The sequence below is a fragment of the Centroberyx gerrardi genome, chromosome 12 (genome assembly GCF_048128805.1).
Source record: "Centroberyx gerrardi isolate f3 chromosome 12, fCenGer3.hap1.cur.20231027, whole genome shotgun sequence".
NCBI classification, from domain to species: domain Eukaryota; kingdom Metazoa; phylum Chordata; class Actinopteri; order Beryciformes; family Berycidae; genus Centroberyx; species Centroberyx gerrardi.
In genome coordinates this window covers 29,442,284-29,466,123 of record NC_136008.1, presented here as the reverse complement: position 1 = coordinate 29,466,123, position 23,840 = coordinate 29,442,284, and the positions used below count along the sequence as shown (strand labels likewise).

At 41.6% G+C, this 23,840-nt stretch overlaps 1 protein-coding gene across 1 annotated transcript in view; it reads left to right on the top strand.

The window, feature by feature from the left end:
* The first annotated feature begins 501 nt into the window (after positions 1-501).
* The window catches only part of ascc3 (activating signal cointegrator 1 complex subunit 3), a 134,114-nt gene continuing 110,775 nt past the window's right edge, over positions 502-23,840 (top strand). Inside the window, exons 1-5 of the mRNA XM_071902063.2 lie at positions 502-569; positions 1,613-1,742; positions 8,766-8,916; positions 11,449-12,029; positions 19,526-19,643. Of these exons, the coding sequence (XP_071758164.1) occupies positions 1,656-1,742; positions 8,766-8,916; positions 11,449-12,029; positions 19,526-19,643 (937 nt within the window). The 5' untranslated portion in view covers positions 502-569; positions 1,613-1,655. The remainder of the gene's footprint in view (positions 570-1,612; positions 1,743-8,765; positions 8,917-11,448; positions 12,030-19,525; positions 19,644-23,840) is intronic.

The following is a 23,840-nucleotide window of genomic DNA, read 5'->3' as shown; positions in this document are numbered from 1 at the left end:
TGGATAGTATACAAAAAAACTTTAATTAGAGAAACTGTAAAAAAAAAACTGTAATTAGAGAACAAAGTATGTTCTTTGCAAGGTTAGACTTATGGTAGTCCTGATGATCTGAATAATATACTTAGACAGCAAAGCAAGTAGAGAGCAAAGTCTCTGTCACTCCCTTTATGGAGCTGTTTTTTATTAACTAAATGATCAATCAGAAATGTCTTTACAAACACAGAAACAAAATAGAGATGAATAAAAACATAGAAAAAAGAAGACATAATAAAAAAAATCCATAACATCAAAATAACAATAAATACATAGAATCAAAAATACAGAAAGAAATCTTCCTTGAGCTTTTTTCCTTGAGCTGTGTCTTCTCTGTGATGTGGTGACGTCACCCTCTGTGTATATGGATATTGTAGTCCTTTTTTGTATTAGTTGCCACCAAGTATTTGTCGGAAGAACTACAATACCCGCATTGCTTAGCGTCCATGCCTCTGCTGTTGACAATCCACCGGTCCATGTACCATACACGCCTGACAGGTAGTCATTCAATAACGCGCTAAGGAAAGTGTTGAAATGTGAGTTATCACAATGGCTAACAGATAATCTAAATTATTCCTCCTTCCTTATATTGTGTTATATATTGTCAGTTCTTCACGGTTCTTTAATAGTACGACGTGACAGCCAGACTAACTAGCTAACGTGAGCTAGCAAGACAGTCTGCCTCTAGCATAACACTGTCACTAGCTAAGTTAGCTAGCTAACAGGTTTACTTCGTATTTTCATCTCAGCAAAACGCTTTTGCTGCAAAGTCAGTGACAACAGTGAATGTGTAAAATGACTTATGTGGTAGTAACAAAAGAGTTACACATACTAATCATCACCCAAGAAGCCACTCTGTTTAGCACAAACGTTAATGTCACTTTAACTTTGTAGTTAGTTTACTCGGTGGGGAGGTATTTTTACCTAATTATTTTCATAGGATTAATGAAGTGTCTTTTAATGTGTTGTATTCAGAAAATGTGGCAAAGAGAAGCTTTTTTACTTTTTGTAACAATAGCAGTTACATGTAGTCTAGCCCCGCTACGTGGCTTTCCCTATGGAGTGAAGTGTACGCCAAACTCCATTCAAAAATCTGACAGTTTCATGCTGCCTCGCTTATCGGCATTGTAACATATCTGGTAGAAGATGACTTAAGGCCGTTTACGAATTGATAGGACCAACTATTCAGTTCGGCATACATCCTAAATACCAAGCAGCCTTTATTTGAGTAAGATTTCAACGTTTAGAAATGGTTTCCCTGTTATTCACACAATCCTCTTCCACCAAAATACCTTGTGATGGGCGATAGCGAGGATTGTGAACCAGTTCTACAAGTTGAGATTTTATTGAAATAAAGTGTTGCTTGGTTGATGATATGTATGGGGTTACTTCATTTTCTGTTCAAATGTGCCAGTAAGCAAGGCAGCATTACACTCAGATTTTTGTATGGAGTATGGCGTGACATATCAGGGCTATATATAGTCCTAACATTAGTAGCATTAATTTCTTGATGTTGAAAAGCAATGCTTTACAGAAACCTCACAGCAATCACTATTGTTTGTGTCTGTCTGTCTGTCAGTCATTGTGGAGCACCAGCCTATGGACCAGAGCATCGGAGAACAATGTCTCCACCACGGCTCACCGGTGCATTGCGTTCCTTCTCCAACGTCAGCAAGAAGGAGGACTTCACTGAACAATACGATCTGAGGGTGAGGCCAACTTTTATTTGAGAGCAGGAGTTGTTTGTGGCTTTTTATTTATTGGAAGGTCTGTGCCAAAGGTAATGTCTTTGATATATTATTGTGTTGCGGTGATTCCAAAATTTTGACTTCAGTGCAATACTTTAATTATTAATAAGGCTAATATCTAATAATTGTATTAATAATTTTATTTCCATTGGTAAAAATAGGCATTTAAGTAAAACAAAGGGAGGAAATTAACTGCTACAGTTTGACTCCTGGAAATGCCTTGGTTTCAAACATCTCTCTCATGTGTGTTGGGGTGAAATACTGACAGCAAACTAAACTAGAAGGCACTTGAAAGCGAAAACTGCCAAGAGCTGAACAATTCAACAACTTGGAGTTATAACCAAAGTAGGGATGCACCGATCAATCGGCCCGCAATCGAAATCCACCGATATTCACTCTAAATATGAGATCAGAGAATTTCAATATTTCTTAGTAAAGGCCAATAAGGACAACATTAAGGTGTCTTAAGGGAATAGTTCACCCAAAAATGAAACTTTTGTCATTATCTACTCACCCTCATGTCAGTGTTGACACCAGTGAAGTTTGTATATCCACCTAACACACAGCGAGTCCATGTCAGCCTTCTGCCGGTGATCCAAAAAGGGCAAAAATGACCATACAATTACTCCAAACAGCTCCTGCAGCATAAGTGTTCTGAAGCCAAACGATTACGCTGTGGGTCCAAATGTCCAATATTCATCTCATTTTCTCCTGGATTTTCTGCACTTGTTCTACACCGTGCCAACCGTCACTACGTACAGTAGCAGCAAGCCTATACTGCCTTCAAATGCTGTTGGAAATACTGTAATTTCAGGCAGAAAAAAGTACTTGAATACACGTCGGCTACAAGTTGTAGCTTATTTACGACTGCTAAACTCAGAAGACCGAGCTTAGGAGGAGCACATGAAGGAAGCAAGACTCTTCCACCAGATCGCTGTGGGGCCAGCTATACTGCCAGCCTAAGAAGGTTATACCGAGGAAGTTAAATGGTTTTCAGTTTGTGGAACCTGTTGTCTCCTAAATCAGGATACAGACATGGACAGGAGCAGGTAACTGACTCATCTGATGTGAGAGAGTAGTAAAATGTCAGTATTCTGTGGTTAAGGTAATTCATGACGCATGAGTACAGCTTATGTGTACAGTGCTGAGAATAGTAAGAATAGCCGATGACGGTGTGACCTATTCATGACTAAGGCTTTTTGAGAGATGAATGAATCGTTGAATACAAAACCTGCTGAATTACATTTTAATCCCATCAGATGTCTGCTCTGTCTTTTAACAGAAGCAAGGACACAGGAGACAGCTTTCTGCTTTGCCTGTTTGGCTTTTATTTTGAATGCCAAAATAATGAGCGGAATACACCATAAATTTGGCAACATTGGCGCTTGGATAAACATTCCCCCTTTGGGGGCCTACTGGAACACAGACCGATAGAGGGAGAGTTATTCTCCCTGATAGGGTTGGGCGGTATCCTAGTATTACTGTATACCAGCAGGGTATTTGAAAATGTTCAAGGTGTCATATTCAGTATCATGATATAATATATTCTGTTTTCTATCAAGATATCACATTGTGCTTGCTGTCCAGTTTCCTTTGTGTATAAATGTGCCACAGTAGCTGTGGATGGAGCGCAAATTACACTGTTCTCCCCTCAGGCAAGCGCCAACTAACTTTGAAGCAGCCACCCTGAGGGCAAGGTGAGGGAAATAAAAAAAGAGAAATGCTGCTGCAGCTGTTTGGCAGTTTTTCGGCGTCAAGTTGGATGATATAAAACCAGCTGATTTGGATCAAGTTGAATGCTAAAATATTTTAGCAAAGCATTCTCGCATCCCCGGGACATTATTTTCACAATACTGTGATAAAATCATGTATATCCCGGTAAAATATGGAGATGATATCGTGATATGAAAATACAGCTATTTCCCAAGTTTTAACACTCCAGCCCACCCCTTGCTTGTGGGAGTATTGATTGTTTTTGCAGCCTGTAAATAAGAAAAAAAGAATACACAATAACAGTCACAATAATAACGATTCAGTCTACACTCAGCAAAAGCTTAGAAATTGAACCGTTAAAGCATCTAATTGAAGATGGTAAAAAAAGGACTTTCTAAACCATTTAGCGGAGCATCTGAGCATTTTTTCCTAAAATGCATTGACAGTCCCTGAATACACTACGTAGGGGCTGGTCCATGTTATCCATTACAACCTCTATGGAGTCTGGAGTTGCACCAAAATGGAGCCAGCTTTCTTAACAATTACAATTTTTGTCATTTTCAGTCAGGCTGCCTTCCCAACATACTAAAAAGAACACACAAAAAAAGAACACCAGCCAGAATACTTTGGTAGAATGGATTCAAGAGTTTTTGGTGAACATCAGAACACCACCTGCTCTCTTTCATATCTTTCTTTTTGCTTTTTTGGCATTTTATGTTTCCCACGTGTCCCGTCCTTTTTCAAAATCGATGTGTCTCATGTCTCTTACCTCTTCCCAAGACTCGAAATGAAATTGGGAAATGAAACCGGTCGTCAGCTGGCCACCTTTGCCCCGCTCACCCCCCCAGTTAAATCCTCTGAGCGTAAAAACTGCTGCTCCAGGGAAACGAGGGCCGGGGTCACTCTGAGATTATCTTAGAGCTCGAGTTAAAATGCTTAGTTTTAGAAGACATGGAAGTGCTGATTGTAATGGAGTCATTGTGTTAACACTTCTCCTGGCCCCCGAGGCTGAACTTTCTGACCTGATGAGATTTAATACCCCGCTGCATTAAAGGGAAAATCTTTTTTTCAGATCCTCTCACTATTCAACCAAATCCTATACTGCACTGATATATGGGTGTTTGATGCGGAATGGTTGATGGTCCTATCAGAGGTCAAAAACTAATTTAATGTTGTTTTACAAAAGTACAGGTGTCCAAACCGGTACAGTATACGAAAACGGCATCATTTACACTGACTTTCCACAAAACTGCAGCCATAGGTGCATATATAACATGGTAAAAAAGTCATGCACAATAACAAAAGCTTGCTGTAAAATCCCACATCTGTTCCTGATCAAGTTGACTGAACTAAACCAAGTCATGAAAACTGATCACTATACATGTATACATGTGACAGTGTAAAATGTTTTATTTCCACTACTGAACCTGACAAATGAAGTACTTGTGCTAAAAAGAGAACATGCTGTCCACATGTATGAAAATTCATAGCAGTATTGTGCAGCCATTTAACAGTATCCCAAAAAGGCATCAGAAACAGAGTGTAACCACTATGGGTTTTCTGGTATATATAAGATTGTAAGGAACACATTGACATGGGATACATGGGAAACAAACAAACCAAAAAATCCTTGTCAACCACCCATATTTCTTTGATTTGTACACTATCTGCACACCAGCCAATATAAGCATAGCTGAGGAAAGTTCTTCCTTGATCCATTCAGGGGAAATTGCTCCAAATGAGCTTTTTTTTTTTCTTCCCTAAAAGCATCATTTAACTTTGTATTTTGTGTGAGAAATCAATTAGTCTGAAGGTGTATTTGATTAAATATCACCAGATTCAGCACAGTCCATATGTCATCACACATTTTTGCCAATGCCATATAGACCTGATTAATGATCAGCTTATTAATTAATAATCCTGTTTACTTGGATGTGATCTCAGCTTTCTGGCTCCCTAGTTGATCAGCTGCCTTCATCTGTTCTATGGAGAATACAGTAATGTTAGTAAACTTATAGCATACTGCATGCATACAGAGAAGCACTGCTTACACAACAACGTGATTTATTAAAAAAATGCCAGGGTATGTTGTCTTACCATCGTAAAAAGATTCAGATAGATATACTATATGTATATCACCATACATCACTGTATGACAGCAAACAACAAAACAGTGCAAACTTATCATGATGAACCATTGTGTGATGTGTAGTGAATTTCATTTGAACATGTGAGGAACCCTTACCCTAACCCTAACAGTTGCAGCTAAGATATGAAGATTAATAGTTACATTTACATTTTCACTATTATAATTTTTAAATCCTTTTATTAATTAGATACTGCTCAATGAAGAACAGACATGATTTTTACCACAGCGTATACCTGTCTACTGTCTACTATCAAACTTCATAGTTTGATAGTTAATCAATTAATTAGCATGCCTTAAATTAGAAATAATGAACATAGAAGACTTTATTAGGTATAACAGCTTAATTATCCATGAACAAGGCAAAATATTATTCATTTTGGACATTTAATATTTTTAATACATTTTCTTTTTTAAATGGACAGTTTCAAACTGATAAAGCAAATTTCCCTCTTCTTCACATTGCTTGTCTTATCTAAAAACCTATAATTAGTGTGAGGGACATTTACATGCAGATAATTGACAATTTTAAACATAATTAAGAAGAAACAGTCTCACTTTACTGTGAACGTGTGGGTCCGTTATCTAAAATGTACCTTATGAGGCTATTTAATTAGCCTGTTTGTAACCTATGAAATGGGCAAAAACAATCATCAAAATGCAATGTTAATTGTGCAATGAACCGTTATTTCTGGAAAGTGGTCCAGCCATCAAGAATACTTGCTCAGCACTGGCACTGATCAGATCATCCACTGGTAGGACTCATGCAGACATCCAATAACTTTCAGCAGCACCAGAGCAAATTGGTGTAGACTTCAGTATTAGGAATGTGTTGTAAATCAAAGTCACACGGACGTTTATTGGACAGAGTTTTGGTAACCTGCATTCTGCCAGGTTAGAGATTTTGGTGGCGGTGGGGAGTCAAAGCAAATAGAATTCCAGGCCCTGTTGACATAATTTACCTTCTCTGGTGTTCATACCATTTAAGAGCTCCTTTCCTTCTAAAAAAAATGCTGTGTCTTGTTATTTGGACATATCGGATGTAATAATAGAGTTTATAAATATACTAAAATAAGCCTTACAAAGAGTTCCGGCACCTAACATAAGCAGTTGCTGAGGAATTACCATTTCTTACTGTTTGCTGAAATTATTTGTCTCATTGCACAGTAAGGTTACCATGTACACTGTATGGCCAAAAGTATGTGGACACCTGCTCGTCGAACATCTCATTCTGAAGTCATGGGCATTACTATGGTGTTGGTCCCCCCTTTGCTGCTATGACATCTTCTGGGAAGGCTTTCCGCTAGATGTTGGAACATTCCTACCGGGATTTGCTTCCTTTCAGCCACAAGAGCATTAGTTAGGTCGGGCACTGATGTTGGGCGGTTAGGCTCGCAGTCTGCGTTCCAATTCATCCCAAAGGTGTTCGATGAGGTTGAGGTTGAGGTCAGGGCTCTGTGCAGGCCAGTCAAGTTCTTCCACACCAATCTCGACAAAGCATTTCTGTCTGGATCTCGCTGTGGGCATGGGGCCATTGTGATGCTGAAGGAGGAAGCCTTCCCCAAATTATTGCCACAAAGTTGGAAGCACACAATTGTTTAGAATGTCATTGTATGCTGTAGTGTTAAGATTTCTCTTCACTGGAACTAAGGTGCCCAAACCATGAATAACAGCCTCAGACCATTATTCCTCCTCCACCAAACTTTACAGTTGGCATTATGCATTTGGGCAGGTAGCGTTCTCCTGGCATCCGCCAAACCCAGATTCATCTGTCGGACTGCCAGATGGTGAAGCGTGATTCATCACTCCAAAGAACGTGTTTCCACTGCTCCAGAGTCCAATTCAGCACTTGGTGGTCCTGTTCTGTGAGCTTGTGCGGCGCCACTTCGTGCCTGAGCTGTTGTTCCTCCTAGACGTTTCCACTTCACAATAACAGCACTTACAGTTGAGTGGGGCAGCTCTAGCAGGAACTGACTTGTTGGAAAGGTGGCATCCTATGACGGTGCCACGTTGAAAGTCACTGAGCTCTTCAGTATGGCCCATTCTACTGCCAATGTTTGTCTATGGAGATTGCATGGATGTGTGCTTGATTTTATGTACCTGTCAGCAAAGGGTGTTGCTGAAATAGCCGAATCCACTATTTAGAAGGGTTGTCCGCATACTTTTGGCCATGTAGTTTATGTAGTGATGCCTTGTGTCATTATTTTGTATGAGCTTTTCTCAGTACATAGTCTTTGTATGTGCTTTATCTAGGTTTTGAACACCCTCGTATTATAAGTGCATTATGTATAAGGGAGATTTTTGCCAAGTAATTACAAAGTATTATTGTGTACTTACAATGCTTAACATAGCTTAATACCCTGGAAAAAGTGTTAATGTGTTTTTTGGGGTTTTTTCCCCTGAAGATTGTGAATGTGATATAAATTACAATATATGCGGGCAGAGCTTTTTGTATATATAATTCAGCACTGTTAAAACAAATTAGCTAAGATGCTAAAGCTCAGGCAATTGATTTGATGCTCAGGCATTCTGCACAGCACAATACATTGTTTAGGATGCTCTCTGAAAGACCTTTTCTTAAAAAACCGTTGCCATTCGTGATTTAGAAATTGCAGTAGTCAATACTTTTGAATTTGATAGCTCCACTTTCCTCATAATCACTAGTATGAGGTAGGGTTTGAAAATGGAAGGATGGCATTTTCATGCCAAAAAAAAAAAAGAGAAAAGAGAAATCCAAATATTCAGCGTTTTGAAAGAAAGTTTTTTTTGGCAGTATGGAAAACCCTCTGAAGCAGCATTTAGACCATGGCACGCGAAAACCACTACTACTACTACTACTACTACTACTTGGAATCTGATGGTGTGTGGAATCTGGTCAAAATGTCTTTGAATCAATTCAGGTTAAGGGCTTCCTATAGACAACCAGTGTATTATTGATCAATTCTACAATAAATATGTAATCAGTCAAACTGCATCATATCAAAGGTAGATGACAGTGACTGGACCATATCTGATTATACATCCAATATACCGGTTTGCAAGTATATACTTAAGTGTGAATGGACAATTGACATATCTGTGATTCATTTTCATATAATTTTTTTTCTCCCTCTGACTCATGTCAGACAAAGCGTCTGAAGCGACAGGAGCTGTTTGCCAGAGAGGGCCTGACATGGCAGAAGATTGTCCATTTCTGCACTCAGCATCAGGACAAGGTTGAGCAGCAGGCCGCCACTCAGGAACTGAAGAGCATCCTTCTGGCAGCCAAACAGATTGGTAATTAACTCCTCAGCCTCAAACACGTTGTCATTTATATCAATCTAATTTCATTTGTTTGAGGAATGATCAAAAGAAAGTAGGGAATAACAGAATGCTGTTATCTTTTTTTAGACTGCTTGTCGAAGATTGCTAATTATGAGACACTTAATCAGCAGCTGAAAAGATTTTTAGCTGTGACCGTCACTCTCTCTCAGTCGGTCGGCCCCAGAAATTTCAAAAAACTTTACTGCTCATATGCCATTGAGGGGCACAGCTATAAGGAGTCTGAGCTTGATTGCTACATCACTTGGGTGGTAAAGAATAGGGTTGCCACAACAGAGATCCTGGGTTCTAATTTCGACTGTGTCAATTTAGTGCCAAGCTGGTCACAGCTTATCATGGATTTCATGCTTGTTTCTTAGAAGGTAGTTGGAAAAACTCTCTCTTAAAGGGGCATTAAGTAATCTCTGACCTCTATCAACCTCTATCAGCAACCAGTAGGAATTGTGACAACACTGATAGAATTTGCCCCCTACACAAGTCTCTGGCATTGCCACCCATCCCCTTGAGGTATGGAAGCCTGTAATTGACACAAACAGTAACGTCTGAATTTTAAGTAAGCTAGCTAATTAGAGCAGTGATCCAACAGAAACATCCAGTGAAGAGGCAATATATCATGCTAAATACTGAAACAATAATTGCTTTTTGGCTTAAGAACGAGGCTTTTAGCCTTCAAAGCTGAAATGTGTTGGAATTGTAGGACCGTCCTGCATCATTGAGCAGTAAAAATGCATGCGGGTGGTTGGGTAGGTGAGTAGGAGGGATTGAAATTCCAATGGGTGTGGAGTGCAGAAACAGTACGGGTCAGAGAGTGAGTTTTGAAAGCCAGACATCTCAGCGCCTGGCCAAGAAATCTTTGAGTCATTGCTATTGACCAACAACATATATTATGGTCATTTTGTGCTACAGGACAGCAAAAATCTGACTTATTTCCCCTTTAACCTATGTTTGAATATAAATGGTGAAGTAAGGAGAGTGGGGTTGACCAGTATGCAGCCTCAAACTCTAGAACTCTTGCTCTCGCAACAGGGTTCAAACTACCCAGTGAACACTGACACCTCCAGAGATGTGACATACAAGGTGACACACCATCAGCTGTCATTGTAGCAACTGTACAAGAATGACGTTTAACTGCTTCTGATGTGCCTGATAAATGGCTTAGATCAAAATCCCTGAGAGTTCCTCCTAAGTCGTCCAGCAGTGCTTGCAAGGTCCTCTCCCAATGCTCTTATTACTATTCTGATCTGGTCTGCGGGGCTGGGGTGGAGGGGAAACAGCAGGGTGAGGATTCGAACGTGGCAGGATTCCTGTTCCCTTTCTAATCCTGCTGCATCCCTAATGAATATCAGAGCTCCAGAGCAGGGCTGCAGAAGAGATGGAGGTCTGAAGGACAGAAGGCTTCTCCATAGTTCTTACAGATAAACATCCACATGTATATGCTGGATCAAGAGCTCAAGGAATGCTAGTCAAGGCTGATAGAGCCTCTGTAAAAGGCTCATGTGTATGAATCCTGATTCATCTCTGACTCCTTAATGTTCAGGAACAACGCAGGGCTAAATGTGTTTATAAAATAGCGTGTTCTTATTTGAAAATGCTGGTCAGCAATTGAAAATATAGACATACTTAAACCAGTCTTGGATGCCATGCTGAACACGCCAGAGTACCCTCTTCTCACCCTCATGTGTTTGCTGAACTTTTCATGAGTCATTTATGGGTGCACTTTCATGAAAGACTGTCATTGTTTTCTTTTAATTTTCTTTTCTCTCCATTCATAGCGATATTTTTCCTCTCATTCACCAGTCAAGAGTAACACAATATTTGTTGTTTTTGCAATGCTCTCAACCACTTTTTGTGCTGAACTTGCCCTCAGCCTATGTGAGTAGATCCAAATAAAGAGAAGCTCTTAAGCACACTCTGAAGAGGATGAAAGCAGCCATTCTGCTCTGCTACGTGCAGCAGAGACTGAGATGCTTTTAGACCTTTTTAATTGGTTTAAATCCTTTTCATCTGCTCTGGCTTCTCTCTGCCTCTCCAACCTCCTTTCCTGTGTTCTCTCTCTATCTTTTTGACATTTTTTTTCCTCTAATTGGACAATTACTCTGTATTTCTTTTGTTAAGCCCAGTTCTAGTTAAGCATGAATTGTTTGGAATATTATTTAAATGAGGTGCAGGGACATATCTATTTTAAATAGTGAGCTCTTGCTGTAGCCTATACTGCTCAGAGGAACAACTGATGGTGCTACTCTCGAGCTACGTATAGTGCACAGATTATATGTAACGGCAACACAAAATAACATTGCTTTCTAGATGCCACTAATGATGTCAGAAATGATGATGGTGATTGTTGCAGCAATTATCCTCATTAAAATGATGACCAGTACAACCTAGGCTTTAATGGTCTCTCGAAATGGAATTCATAATTTCTGCAATAATGATTATTACAATCATGATATGAATGACTAAAAACCTTGTTTCTGTCTTGTCTGACAGTGGGAACAGAAAATGGCCAGGACACCATTGAAAGCGCCGCGGTCTTTCTGTTTGAGACCTTCCACAACAAAGACCACGTGGGCACCGAGGAGACCCGGGCCATCAAGCAGATGTTCGGCCCCTTCCCTTCATCTGCGGCTGAAGCCTCCTGTGCTGCTGTTTCTCGGCTGGTGGCTCCGCTTGGAGAGTCCCAGGTGGAAGACTTTGTGTGGATCCAGAGCTCCTGTCGAACCCCCCAACGAGGCTCCACCTTCGGACGCAACATCGCCTTCTCCTACGACTGCTACACCCTGGACCCCCTGGAAAACCTGCCCTGGGATGGGGGCCTTGAGGAGAATGTGAGCCTGGACTTTATCAACTTCTTCAACAACCACCAGGGTGCGAGGAGATTTGGCGGTGAGGCAGAAGGGCCCAGCGCGGGAGGGTCTGCTCAGAGTAGTGAGGATGGAGCCATCCTTAGGACGGAGGTGGAGAAGTACCTGAACGGAGGCAACATGATCTCGTCTAGCCCAGAGGAGCTGTGTACCTCCCTGTTCGAGATGCTGGCCTCACCTAAGAGTGACGATGAGCTGCAGAATGAGGTTTGTGTTCTCTCTGAAACAAAATCTAATAGATAAGATACTCTATGCTGTAAATTGGTCTTGCAAAGCTCCCCTAACACAGGTTTTTAGAAAGAGGGGTGTAAGCTGGGCTTGGTATTTCAGTAACAAAGTTTGACCTGTCCCGCTGGTAAGCTTAGTATCTTAGCGTTGCTCTTGATTTTACAACCTTGACCTTCAACAATGGGCCTCTTGGGTTTCATCCAGATGCTGGATCTAGACATTTTGAACTTCTGCATGGCTTTGACCTTAACTTCACTGAAAATAAAGACCCTCTAGAGTCCTTAGGGAATATTTACAACTCTTAAATGCTATACACACAAAGGGAAGGTTAAACAATATAAAGACAATAGTGTCTCTGTCTGATTTCTTTACATTTTAGAGGACAGAAAGACTGTTGAATTACAGAGGATTTGATGACTTTAATGTTCCTAGTGGGGAAATAGGTCATTACAGCAGCAAATAGTAATAGGATTCAGCAAAGAACAATATAATGAAAACAAGAAAAATCGAATATAAACACAGATATAGCAAATGGGGTTTCTATAAAAAACGTGTATGGGAGAAAGTATGGATTACAGGGTTATGAGGGTGTGCAAAATGACAGCTGTAGAATTTACTGATGCAAAGAAAGAGTCAATGCAGAATATATATGATATGAATAAATTAGGGATGCACCGATCCGACTTTTTCAGTCCAGATACCGATACCGATAACTGGGCTTTGGGTATCGGCCGATACCGAGTACCGATCCGATACCAGTGTTTAATTAATAAACTGTAGGCTATGCCTCACTGTGTGGAAGAGACTGGGATCATTCTTTTATGTGTAAAGCAACATCAGGCTTGACTTTAACATTGCTTTCCTAACTTTGTAAAGCAAAATGTAACAAATAAATACATAGATATAAATGTACTCAATTGTTGTTTATTATTAAAATAATAAATAATCGTGCTCCAGCAACTTGGTAAAACATCTTCAAAATTAACAGGAATTACAATTCAAGTGTAAACCTTTTAAATGCAGCAACAAATTGGTCAGGAATTAAAATTCCAGTATAAAACAATACAACTGCATCAAATGAGAACAAAATGTAAACATTAAATCACAATTAAGTCACAAACTAGTGCAAACAAACTTGATAAATTAAATCACAATTCACACAAGTAGTATAAACAAGTAACTTGGTAAAAACAAAACATTCAAAATATGCAGAATAAGCCTAAATTACTGAAATAACTCTGGCTTAACTGGTAATCTTGCTTTATGAAACAGCCCTCAGAAAAAAAATCAAGGTATGTTAGTCTGACTGTGTGTCGGCCGAATGGAGCAGCAGTACCTGACAAACACGGAAAACACTTTAAATCGTGTTGTGGCAGGAAACAACGTTGACCTACAGCCGAGTCCCCGTAAACCTTGGATTTATGAATGGAGTCTGGCTGGACGCGCCGATTGTATAATTGGTGGAAAACTACTTTACCTAGCAGGTTAAATGGCAGCCTGCTCGGCCGCGCGGTGACCCGGGAGAGTTTAAACATATAACCGAGACAAAGTATTCATGCAGGTGTGTTTTTAACTACCGAGCATCAGCACCGACCCCCGGTCAGCTCACCCCGACCCCGGCTCTGCTATGAGGGTTGGGCGCCAGGTTAGCTTGTTAGCCTGGATGCTAGCTGCGGGAGGCTCGCGCCCCATGAGCGAGAATTCAGTGCGCGAGACGCTGTGCGCGGCAGGCGGGATCCTCCGGAGCTGCTGGACCTAGTTTAATACATCCATGTGCTGGACCGGAGGAGCCACCGGACGGACCGAAGGCAAATGGCCGGGTCTACCGGCGCGCTGCTGACGCATGACGTAGTATGCGCACGTAGACATAAACATAGAATTGAATTGAATAGATCGGCCCCATTGTCACCGATACCCGATCCAGCTATTTGAGTCAGTATCGGACCGATATCCGATATCAGTATCGGATCGGTGCATCCCTAGAATAAATATACTGAAAACATGAAATGCATGCAGTATGATTCGGTGGAAACATCAAAATACCAATATAGGCCTATATGCAGTGTATAACAATGAGAAGGATATGGGTTTGAAAACATATGTGAATTCACAGCAAATGTGCATCATATTCATATTAGCATGTCTAAAGAGGGCCATACATATGTAAAGTGTCTAGGAGTGCATGTGTGTTGTAAAAAACTATTCACCTTATCAAACAAATTCACTTCGCAGATGTAGATCATATATATAGAGAATGTGCCAATTTGGATATGTACATTATTAGCTGTCCCCTTATCAAAACTTTGGATTGAGGTACAGAAAACACAAAGGAAACATTTTAAGGTGTATATAGCATTTTAACATTTCCTTAATTTCCTTTGTTTTCTTGGTGTTCAATTGAAGCCTAGTTATTAGCCTCACTCTTACTCCAGCCAACGACCTTGTCAACCCAATCACGATAGCTAGTCTCATCATCTTCAAGCAATCCAACAATCGCACTGTCATCTGCAAACTTAATTGTAAAATAATCAGAGCAGTTACTTCTACAGTCGTTTGTATACAGGGAAAATAAAACAGTAAAATAATGCTCCCTTGTGGAGCCCCAGTGTTGGTGACAATAGGGGAAGACATTGCTGTATTTACTCTGACAAACTGAAGTCGGTCTGTCAAAAAGGACTCTACCCATATAATTTACTGTACCCATTTTATATCATGTGTCACTGAATTGGATTTACTAGGAAATCCGCAGGATTACTGTACGGCACCAAACAGGAAGAGGGCGCTGTTGTTCCAGTGCAAACAGAGCTAAAGCATTCAGAATTTCTTGTAACAGCAGATGGTGGAAGAAGTGAATGGCAGTTCCAATATGTAAAGACACCAGGAAGGGGAGGCACGAAGCAACGGGGTATATGGGAAATGGTCTTAATGTTAAGAAACACTAGCACTAACAATACCACTGGCGTCAGATAGAGCCTACCCATCGCCTCCACCGTAGTCTCATTTGTTTACAGTAATTTTACCAAGGTACCACAGTTAATTTGGTTGTGGTACCTTGACCAATGACTGTGGTGTTTTTGTCAGTTTGTTAGTACGTCCATCCGTCATGCACAATGTCTCGAACGCGACTGATCGGATTTTGACGAAACTTTGGGGAATGATGTGTGTCATTGCTCCGTTCTGGCATTTTCAAAGTTACACTGATTGGCCTAAAGGGGCATCACAGGGTTTATTAACTTGTTTGTTCATATGGTGCGTGATATCAGTCTCCACTGGTCAGATTTTGATGAAACCTGGGGACTGTATTTCAGCATTTAAAATACTGATTGGCCCAAGGGGGGTGCTACTATTAAAAGTCAAAACAAGGAAACATATTTGTCACTGATTGGCTCAGACTGAGACTGCATCATTCGTGGTGGGGACATGTTTGCTGTTGCCGTGTTCAATTTTGTCTCCATGCACTTCCCAGAGATCACCTGTCAATCAAACGGTGTGTCCAGTACTGTGACGTCTTTTTCCTTGGATTTTCTGTTGATGAAGTTTGTGTTCTTGTAGGTGGCGCTCTTTTCGTTGTCTCTTTCAGCCATGGTGGCTATCGCTGCTGTGCTCATGCTAATTACTCTGTTCTTCTTTTGTTTATTCCAAACAAACCGAAATGTAAAAGGCATCACTTTTTCCTGGGAAAGACCAACCAGATACCAGGTGTTAAGAACAGCAAATGTAAAGGCTTTCATGAGCTGGCTGTGGGTTGAATCAGTCGATGATAGAGAGTAGAGAGTAGCAAAAAAGACAGAATATAAAAATGTTGCAGATTATTACTGTAATATGATTTGAAAGGTAGCCTTCTGTTTCTCTGCCTCTCCATCCTCCTGTGTATGTACGCAAAAGAGAGAGAACAGAGAGAGTGAGAGTGTGAGAGAATATAAAGGTCAGGATTAGGGCGCCCCCTGTAGGCCACACTGTTGTGGCTTGCCCTGTTGAAACATCCAGCAATTATTTGTCATCCATTACATTCACTTATGAATTAGGAAAGTGCTACATCATTCTGTCCCCCTGCATGTCCTTCCCTCTTTCATTTCCCACCTCCCTTTTACCTGAAGGCTTTTATATTGTCTATCTCTCTCTCCCTGGCAGCTCTCGCTCTCTCTCTCTCTCTCTCTCTCTCTCTGTCTTTCTTTGTTTTGTTTTACCCTCTCCTTCTGTTCTCTCTCTCTCCACTCACCTTTCTACCAATTTCTCCACAGCAGAAGCAGTATTGTACTACCTGGGCTGGCTACAATCTGTTTTAATGTTCCTCACGTAGTTGACATTTGGAAGCGAACTCTCCCACTGACATCTTTAGATGTAGAATGCCCTTTGTGTGTGTGTGTGTGTGTGTGTGTGTGTGTGTGTGCGCGTGTGCATAGACTCTCCACGCTTCTCCCTCTGTGTGACTCCAAAGTCAACAGCAAAGTTTAAAGGCTCCGCACTCAGTGCCATTAAGCCTGACAGTAGAGAGAACCTGCTTCTTATTATTTCTCATTTGTGGTCCTGGAATGATGACATTTTGTGGCAGTAGCTGTGCTTGGAGTGGGGGGTGGGTTGAACACAATGGAAAGCCATTTGATTATATCCAGTAGCTGATTGGAAAGGTAATTTCACATCGCAGCGTGACAGCATAGCCTCGCTTAACGGATCGCGAGGCAGACAGCACTGTGACAGAGGGCTTCAAAATGGCATATTGAAAACATACAAGAAGTGTTAGAAGGGGAGGAGTTGAGTTTGACGACCTATTGGAACTGGATTACTTTTACTAAGGGAGGTCCTATGGCTGCATTTCAGACTCGGTGCTGGTAAGTCACGCGCCAACGTGCCGAGGCAAAAACTACGTGAGACAAGGTCCTTGTGTTGTGACTCGTGCCACGTGGGCGCGTAGCTGAGTCGGGGCGGTGCAGGGGAGAATATTTAAATGACCCCTCTCTCGCTCCTGCCAACTGGGTCACCAAATTTTTGACATTTGTACGTTTTTGTGGGTTGGCATTCTCAACAGGCCAGTCGCATTCCCTTTAAGAGAAGCACTTACCTTTCATTTCGAGAAATTTAAATTTTCTATAGGCCTAAAGAGAACCATAGCGCAGATCAAATAGGCCTTAAATCTGTGCCACACAAGCTATATAATAAGATAGACTTTTATTAATTAGCATATTATATGGACTTCAAACAGGCTTTATTTCTATTAGTACTAGCAATCATTTTCCATCTGTGACACTAGACTTTAGATGTAGCCATCTACCCACTTACCACATGCTGCCATACAGGAAATGCTCGTCGCAAGATATGCTTGTCTTGTTGTTGGCTGATGCATTTGACGTCAAACACAGTCGCCAAAAAAATAGTAGCTGCTTGAGCTAGAAGCCTAAAAGTAGGGCTGGAAGATGGTGTACTTTCTCCTGTCAATCATCATCACTTATATTGGCAGTTCCCAATGTGTTCGTCCATTTCAGGGGACAAACACACACACACATACACACACACACAGAGTAGGCATGATGGCTTGAATTGTACCGTAGCTTATAAATGGTTAAATACTTAAATATACACACACACACTTACTTTTTCCTATCTGCCATTTTTTAGTTTAGCAAATTAGTTTGCATTGTGTTTGAAAAATGAAATTCATAACAGCTTACCTGTACGCTAATAAAGTATAACAGTAAATACAGGGAGGAAGGCAGTGCAAGTCATTTGACAGAGCAACTTTTTAGACAGGCTACGCTGATTTTATGGCTTTAATGTTAGTTTAAGTTGTAACAATTAACTTTATTCAAACAATGTGGTGCTGTCTCCCAAAATATGCTCCTCACTGGTCACAATGTTGCTTTTGTCCAACAGATACTGGACAACAGCAACAGGGCTTTGGTCCCAGTGAAAGTAAACTCATAAATAAGTTTGTGATTTTTTTAGGGTTTTACAGTTGCGGCGGGGTGTTCTTTTGTCAAGGTAGCTATCTATGCGTGTCAAAATAAGATATTTGACAATAACCAAATATCAAGGTAATTAAATCGGCAAAAAAATCAGCAGCGACTTTCCACTGGCAATGAATTGAGTCTGTCGCCAATCCCCAATGTATTCGTCCAATCGCCTAACCCTACTGTATGTGTGTTCTGACAATCTGCCGGCCATCAAAACATAATGCATTATTACATTATGGAGATGTCAGTTCAAACTGTATTGCTATTATCATTTGACTTGTGTTGGTATTTTGCTCCAGATTTTTTGCTTTCCAGACTTTTGCGGAAATGGCGGATTCACCATGAACTAAATTGAATACAAATCCATATAATGCTTTAGTGTTCCCGTCTCCCTACTGAAAAAGAATGGAGACTAGGCTGATAATAGCTGTAGAAACTCAAACACCACTGAATGTATCACAGATGGAGGACCTTACGATACGGACACTTCTCACAATCCTGACCTGTAGGCGAGCGGATGCGGAGTTCTCCTCAGTTCGCGGCTTTGAGTCGGGCTCGCCTGCAGGATGGTCAGCTGTACAGGATTCATCTGAAGGAGAGACTCTGCCTCTCAGTCCCAGCGGAGTCCTCACCTTATCCTCTCCTATTCAATCAACTCCCAAGGACAGAATTCACGAGAGCCAATAAAAAAATTCTCTTTGGGCAGGTGAAAACACACACCGGCCTCTACACACCGGCACACACACACACACACAGGCACACTCAATAAACAAACTATAATAAAAAAAAGAGACATTCACAGGGACCGATAGAAGTTTAGAACAGATATAAAAGAGACCACTGAGAGAAACAAAGATAACCCCAACAAAGGCGATGGCTGACCTGACATCAAAGTGCTTCTGTTGTTTTAGTCCCCCGCTGCGCTGACTATTGCCTTCCCGAGGGAGGACACACTGAAAGAGCAAACCATACCTCCATCCGCAGAAAGACAACCCCTGAAAAAAAAAATCACCAAGCGTCGAATGCTTTGTTATAGTCGTTCGAAATACGTACCCTGGGCCTTCGGGTCCGCTATCTTCCAATTACGACGCGCCAGAAATTAACCATCGGATGTCGCCGATTGTTTCTCCGCCACGCTTGTAATTTTCCTAGTGGCTCTGTGCTGCGTTCTAGCTCAGGATTTCTCTTGTTTTTGTTGTTGTCGTCGTCGTCGTCGTCGTCGTTGCTGTTTTTCTGTCACCAGCTAAGTGCCAGGTGGCTGTGTTTGGGAGGCTAAGCGGCAGAGCATATTCTGTACCAGGCGGATGGTAATTACCAGGTGCTCAGTCTTGGCACTGGAGGCGTGTTCGGAGATGGTGGTGGGGGGGTGGGGGTGGGCTGGTGAACCATAGGATGTGTGTATGTATGTGTGTGTATGTGTATGTTTGCGGCTGTGTAGTACTGTATTTTTGGCTTACAGCTACTGATTTTACCGCCCCCCCCTCCCCTCCCCTCCCTCCCTCTTCCTCTCTTCCTCTCTTCCTCCAGCTGTTCGAGCTGCTGGGCCCAGAGGGACTGGAGATGATCTCCACCCTCCTCCAGCGAAGGGCAGCCATAGTCGACTCCCTCCTCTCCATCCCACCTGACAGGCTCGGCTACCCACCAGGTGAGACAGCCCCGTGGCAACCAGGTCATCTCCATGGCAACGCAAACTCCACTCCGCGTTCGGAGCGAAAGCATCACGGCAGACCGGGGATGAATTTATCTCGATTAAAAAAAAAAAGGGAGAAAAAAAAACCTTTAGCCCAGATGACATATTCAATACACTGAACCACGCTGACGCACCGGCTGAAGGTCATATCGCTAGTGTAATTCTTCAGGCTATTTATTCATTCCTGTCTTTCTTTTTTTTGCATTTTCAGAAGCAATAAAAAAATGATTTGTGCACGCATATAGTAACAGGGGAGCGTGATTTTTGATGTATTACTGTAGATGTGCTCCTGAGCCGCAGCCTCTCAGTCTTTGTCTGCTGTGTTTTATTTTCCCGGACCCCGGGACTGAATTTAAAAACGTCCCCCCCCTGCGACTTCGGTAACGCCGCGTTTCTACAAGGTTTTTTCCACCGCGAGGACAACAACCGCTCGTAGATTTCAAAGTCAAACCTGATCCCCCCCAGTCCTCTTCCCACGCCAGCCGCTCTTGGAGAATTGTCAAGGTTCGTTTCTCAGGGGGAAAAGCAGGAGTGTGTAATGTAAAGTCCAGGGTTAGGAAAGGTCCTCTGTTGTCTGCGCGTCCCTCAGTGGGGTCACCGCCCTTCGCTGCTGATCCATGTTAAGATGTTAATCGCTACAACGGCAGCAACGCTGTCAAGCCCCAGCAATCCCTGTGGATCTATCAGATGGTTTGATGCTGTAATCAATACTCATCTCTCAGAACTCGAGAGCCTCAAAGATTACAATGCGTCTCTCCCATTCTGGCTTGGTGAGGCTAGAACCGCCGATGCCGTGTGTTTGATAGGGGTCTACGACTAGTTAGACTAGATTTAAGACGGGAAAATGTCTTAATGTCAAATATTATCTCGGGAGGTCCAGTGATTTGAAATACTGTAATTTCCGTGATTGTCAGTGTTTTTAATCCAGCGCGAATCCGCCATGTCTATCGTTAGCGAAGTCAAACTTCCAGCGGCAATTTCCCCCTGTATTTTGGCGAAGACAGAGGCACGCGATAATATTAATACAGGGCAAATTGAACTCTAGTAATTTCAGCCGTAATTTGTTTTTGGCACACAGTGTTGTTTTCTTCTTCTTCTTCTAGACACACAATTGCTCCCTTCCATGGATGCAGTACTGGAATCTATAGAAGAGGGTTCTGAATGTATTTTCAGTGCAAACTTGATGTTTTCTTTTGCTATGCCAGGAAATTACAAATTGAACAATCTAGAACTTCTACATATGTCCTAGTGCTAATTTCATTATCCAGTGTGAATGTGAAACACAGAGGTTGTTCATTATTTACACAAGGTCCTCACATTACACCCGTATGAATAGGGCTTAAGTAATACTAGCACACGATGGCTCCCTTTACGTCTGTGTGCCTCTTTTAATATGATGATGATCTAGATAGGGATACAGTATGCTTGAGATATTCAACGGCAAAAACAAAAGATTTGAATGGAGGCACGAGTAGATAAATACATGCACTACAACGCTCTCTTTAGACACAATGCAAACAGTTTGCCTCTCTTGCTTCATAAAATCAGATTTCAGCATTGGCCCGTCACCAGCAGGTTTGTTGTGACTGATAGTGAATATCAGTCAATACCTTTCGCTGCTCAGTCCATTTCATTATGTCAGCTTTCTCCAGATTCGAATAGAATTGTATCCACTCTCCTTATTTTTTTAGTATTTCTCTGCCCTTTTCTGCCAAATACTCTTGATGCTCCCAACAGTTTCTTTCTATCTTTCTTTCTTTATTTATTTATTTCTTTCCTTCTTTCTGTCTTTCTCTCTCTTTGTCTTTCTATGTCTTTCTCTCTTTCTCTTAATGTATATCTATCAATGTATCAATTTATCTCTCGCTTCAGCTGCATAGCACTCCTGTTATCTGCATGCTTGTCAAACGGCTCAATCCACTGAAAGGCCATTACCCAAAGATTGGCCATTAACTTCAACCCAATTCTTCATTATTTCTCCAGCACTTCTTTTTATGTCGTGTACCTGGATGGATGAAGACCAGACTAAAGCCTCCCTTGCGGCCAGGCTCTCTATTTCTGTCCTTGCTTTAATACCCCTCATGAATAAGAGAAATAATAAAATATCATCCCGTACTAATAGGCATGGAGCCTAACTCGTGCCTGGTATTGTAAAGCGTAGTATGCCGAGGCCTGCATGGTCCTGTATGCCTCTTCTATGGACTAGGCTTACACTGGTTTATGTTAGAGTTACCCGGGCCTCCCCCAGTGGCATAAAGTTCATCGATTTTGTATGAGATTGTATTTCAGGCGGCTTGATAGCACGAGCCGCACTGAAGCCACCCTCCTAGTGGCGTACCTGCCTCCCGTGCACGTCTGCTACTTCATGCGCTGTCCCCCCATGCCGAGCCACCGCCGTCTCTTGACCTCTTTTCTCCCCTCTTCACGAGGAGGCAGATTCCTATTTCTTTTTTTCTTTTTTTTTTACCCCTTCATAAATGCATAGAGCGGAGTGGCGAGTAGCTAAAGATATTGGTGGGAAGATAAGGATGGATAATTCATCATTGCCGGAGCTGTCTTCTGATCCAAATGCGAGGCGGGCATCAAAGACCAGCAAAAGATTAGAAGAGAGAGCTTCTGCTTTTTCAGAATAATCCTTGAACCATTTAAAGTCATACAAGCTCAGCCTTTTGAGTTTTTGGAGTAATTTGATAGTCACAAGTCCTAAATATAGATTTTAATGGTGGATATGAAACAGTACATGAGCCTTCACTTAATTAATGTGGACTAGTAACTCTAATTAATTTAGCAGGTTAAATCATTGATGGTTCTTACGGCCTTCTGTCTCAGGTGTAGTATCAGATACTCGATATTTGATAGAGGGGTTTATGTGAACTGGGCCATTTTATTTCATTACAGTGGACTTCTGACCTGATAACCAGGTGCAGTGATAGTGTAGCTCAATAGTACAATGATAATCCCACAATGATCTCAGCAGGCCTCTCTTCTTTCACGGTATGGAACGGACAAAATCATAGTGATGAGAATGGTTTGGTTTGTTTATGGAACAGTGATACTGATACTAATTCCCTTTAACACAAAGTTAAGCCACCTGAACTCATTTTCCACCCCGGTAAAAGCCACGTAAAGGTTAACTGTTAATATTTAATCGTTTTGAGGTATTAACTTCCTCTTATAGTGTTGGGGTAGTGTTTGTAAAACTTTAAAGAGCTTATCTGCCCAGTGTAGGCTCCTCTGTTTCTCTCCCCTCATCAGTCTCAGTGGCAAAACAATGTTCAGAAGTTTTCCTGCTCTACATTTAGGGTGCATTCACACCCGGCGTGTTTGGAGTGGTTTATTCAAACTCTAGTGTTTAGTCCTTTTAGTTCAGTTTGTTTGGCCAGGTGAAGAAAATGCCCTTTCGAACTTGGGCGGCACCAAATATCTTTGAACGGGTCTCAGCCCCCTTCCAAGAGAACTGCGGTGCAGGAGTAAGAAAGTAATCTGAAGCAATTACATGAAACTACCCCAAATGTCAGGAATTGTGGGTATGAGGAGATGGATCTGATAGCTTGGAAATCCTAGCATAACAAAATGAACTCATCATTTTCAGCTATTTTTTCATGTGTTCTTAACTGTGTGAACACCAGAGAAGGTAAATTACAGCAGAGAGTGCAGACGAGTCCATCACGCTTAGCTGGTTACAGGGGTGGATTTGGATTTGTTTCGACTCTCCCTTGGTGCCAAAATCTCTAACCTCACAGGATGACAGGTTACCAAAACTCTGTCCAATAAAGGAGCTTCTTGTGAGTCCATGTGACTTTTATTTTCAAGCTTGTAATTGGACAGTTCGAAGGTAAACAAACCAAATACAAAAAATGCAGCAAAGTAAACATTTCTGCTATGGCTTGGACCAAAGAAAACAAACTGCAGGTGAGACCGCACTAGGCTGCTTCCAACTTCCGCTCGTGCTACTCGCATAGCGAAGAACTTTTGATCAGTGTCAAAAAGTTCACCTGCCAGACAGCTTTTGAGATTAGTGTTGCCTTGACGACCGCGGGTGAGGTCAGGAGGAGCTAAAAAAAGGCTGATTAAATTTTCCACTTTTTGCATGCCATCAGGAAGAGCGGGATTTAGTGGGAATGCCTGTCTCTTGCTGATTAGCTTTCAAAT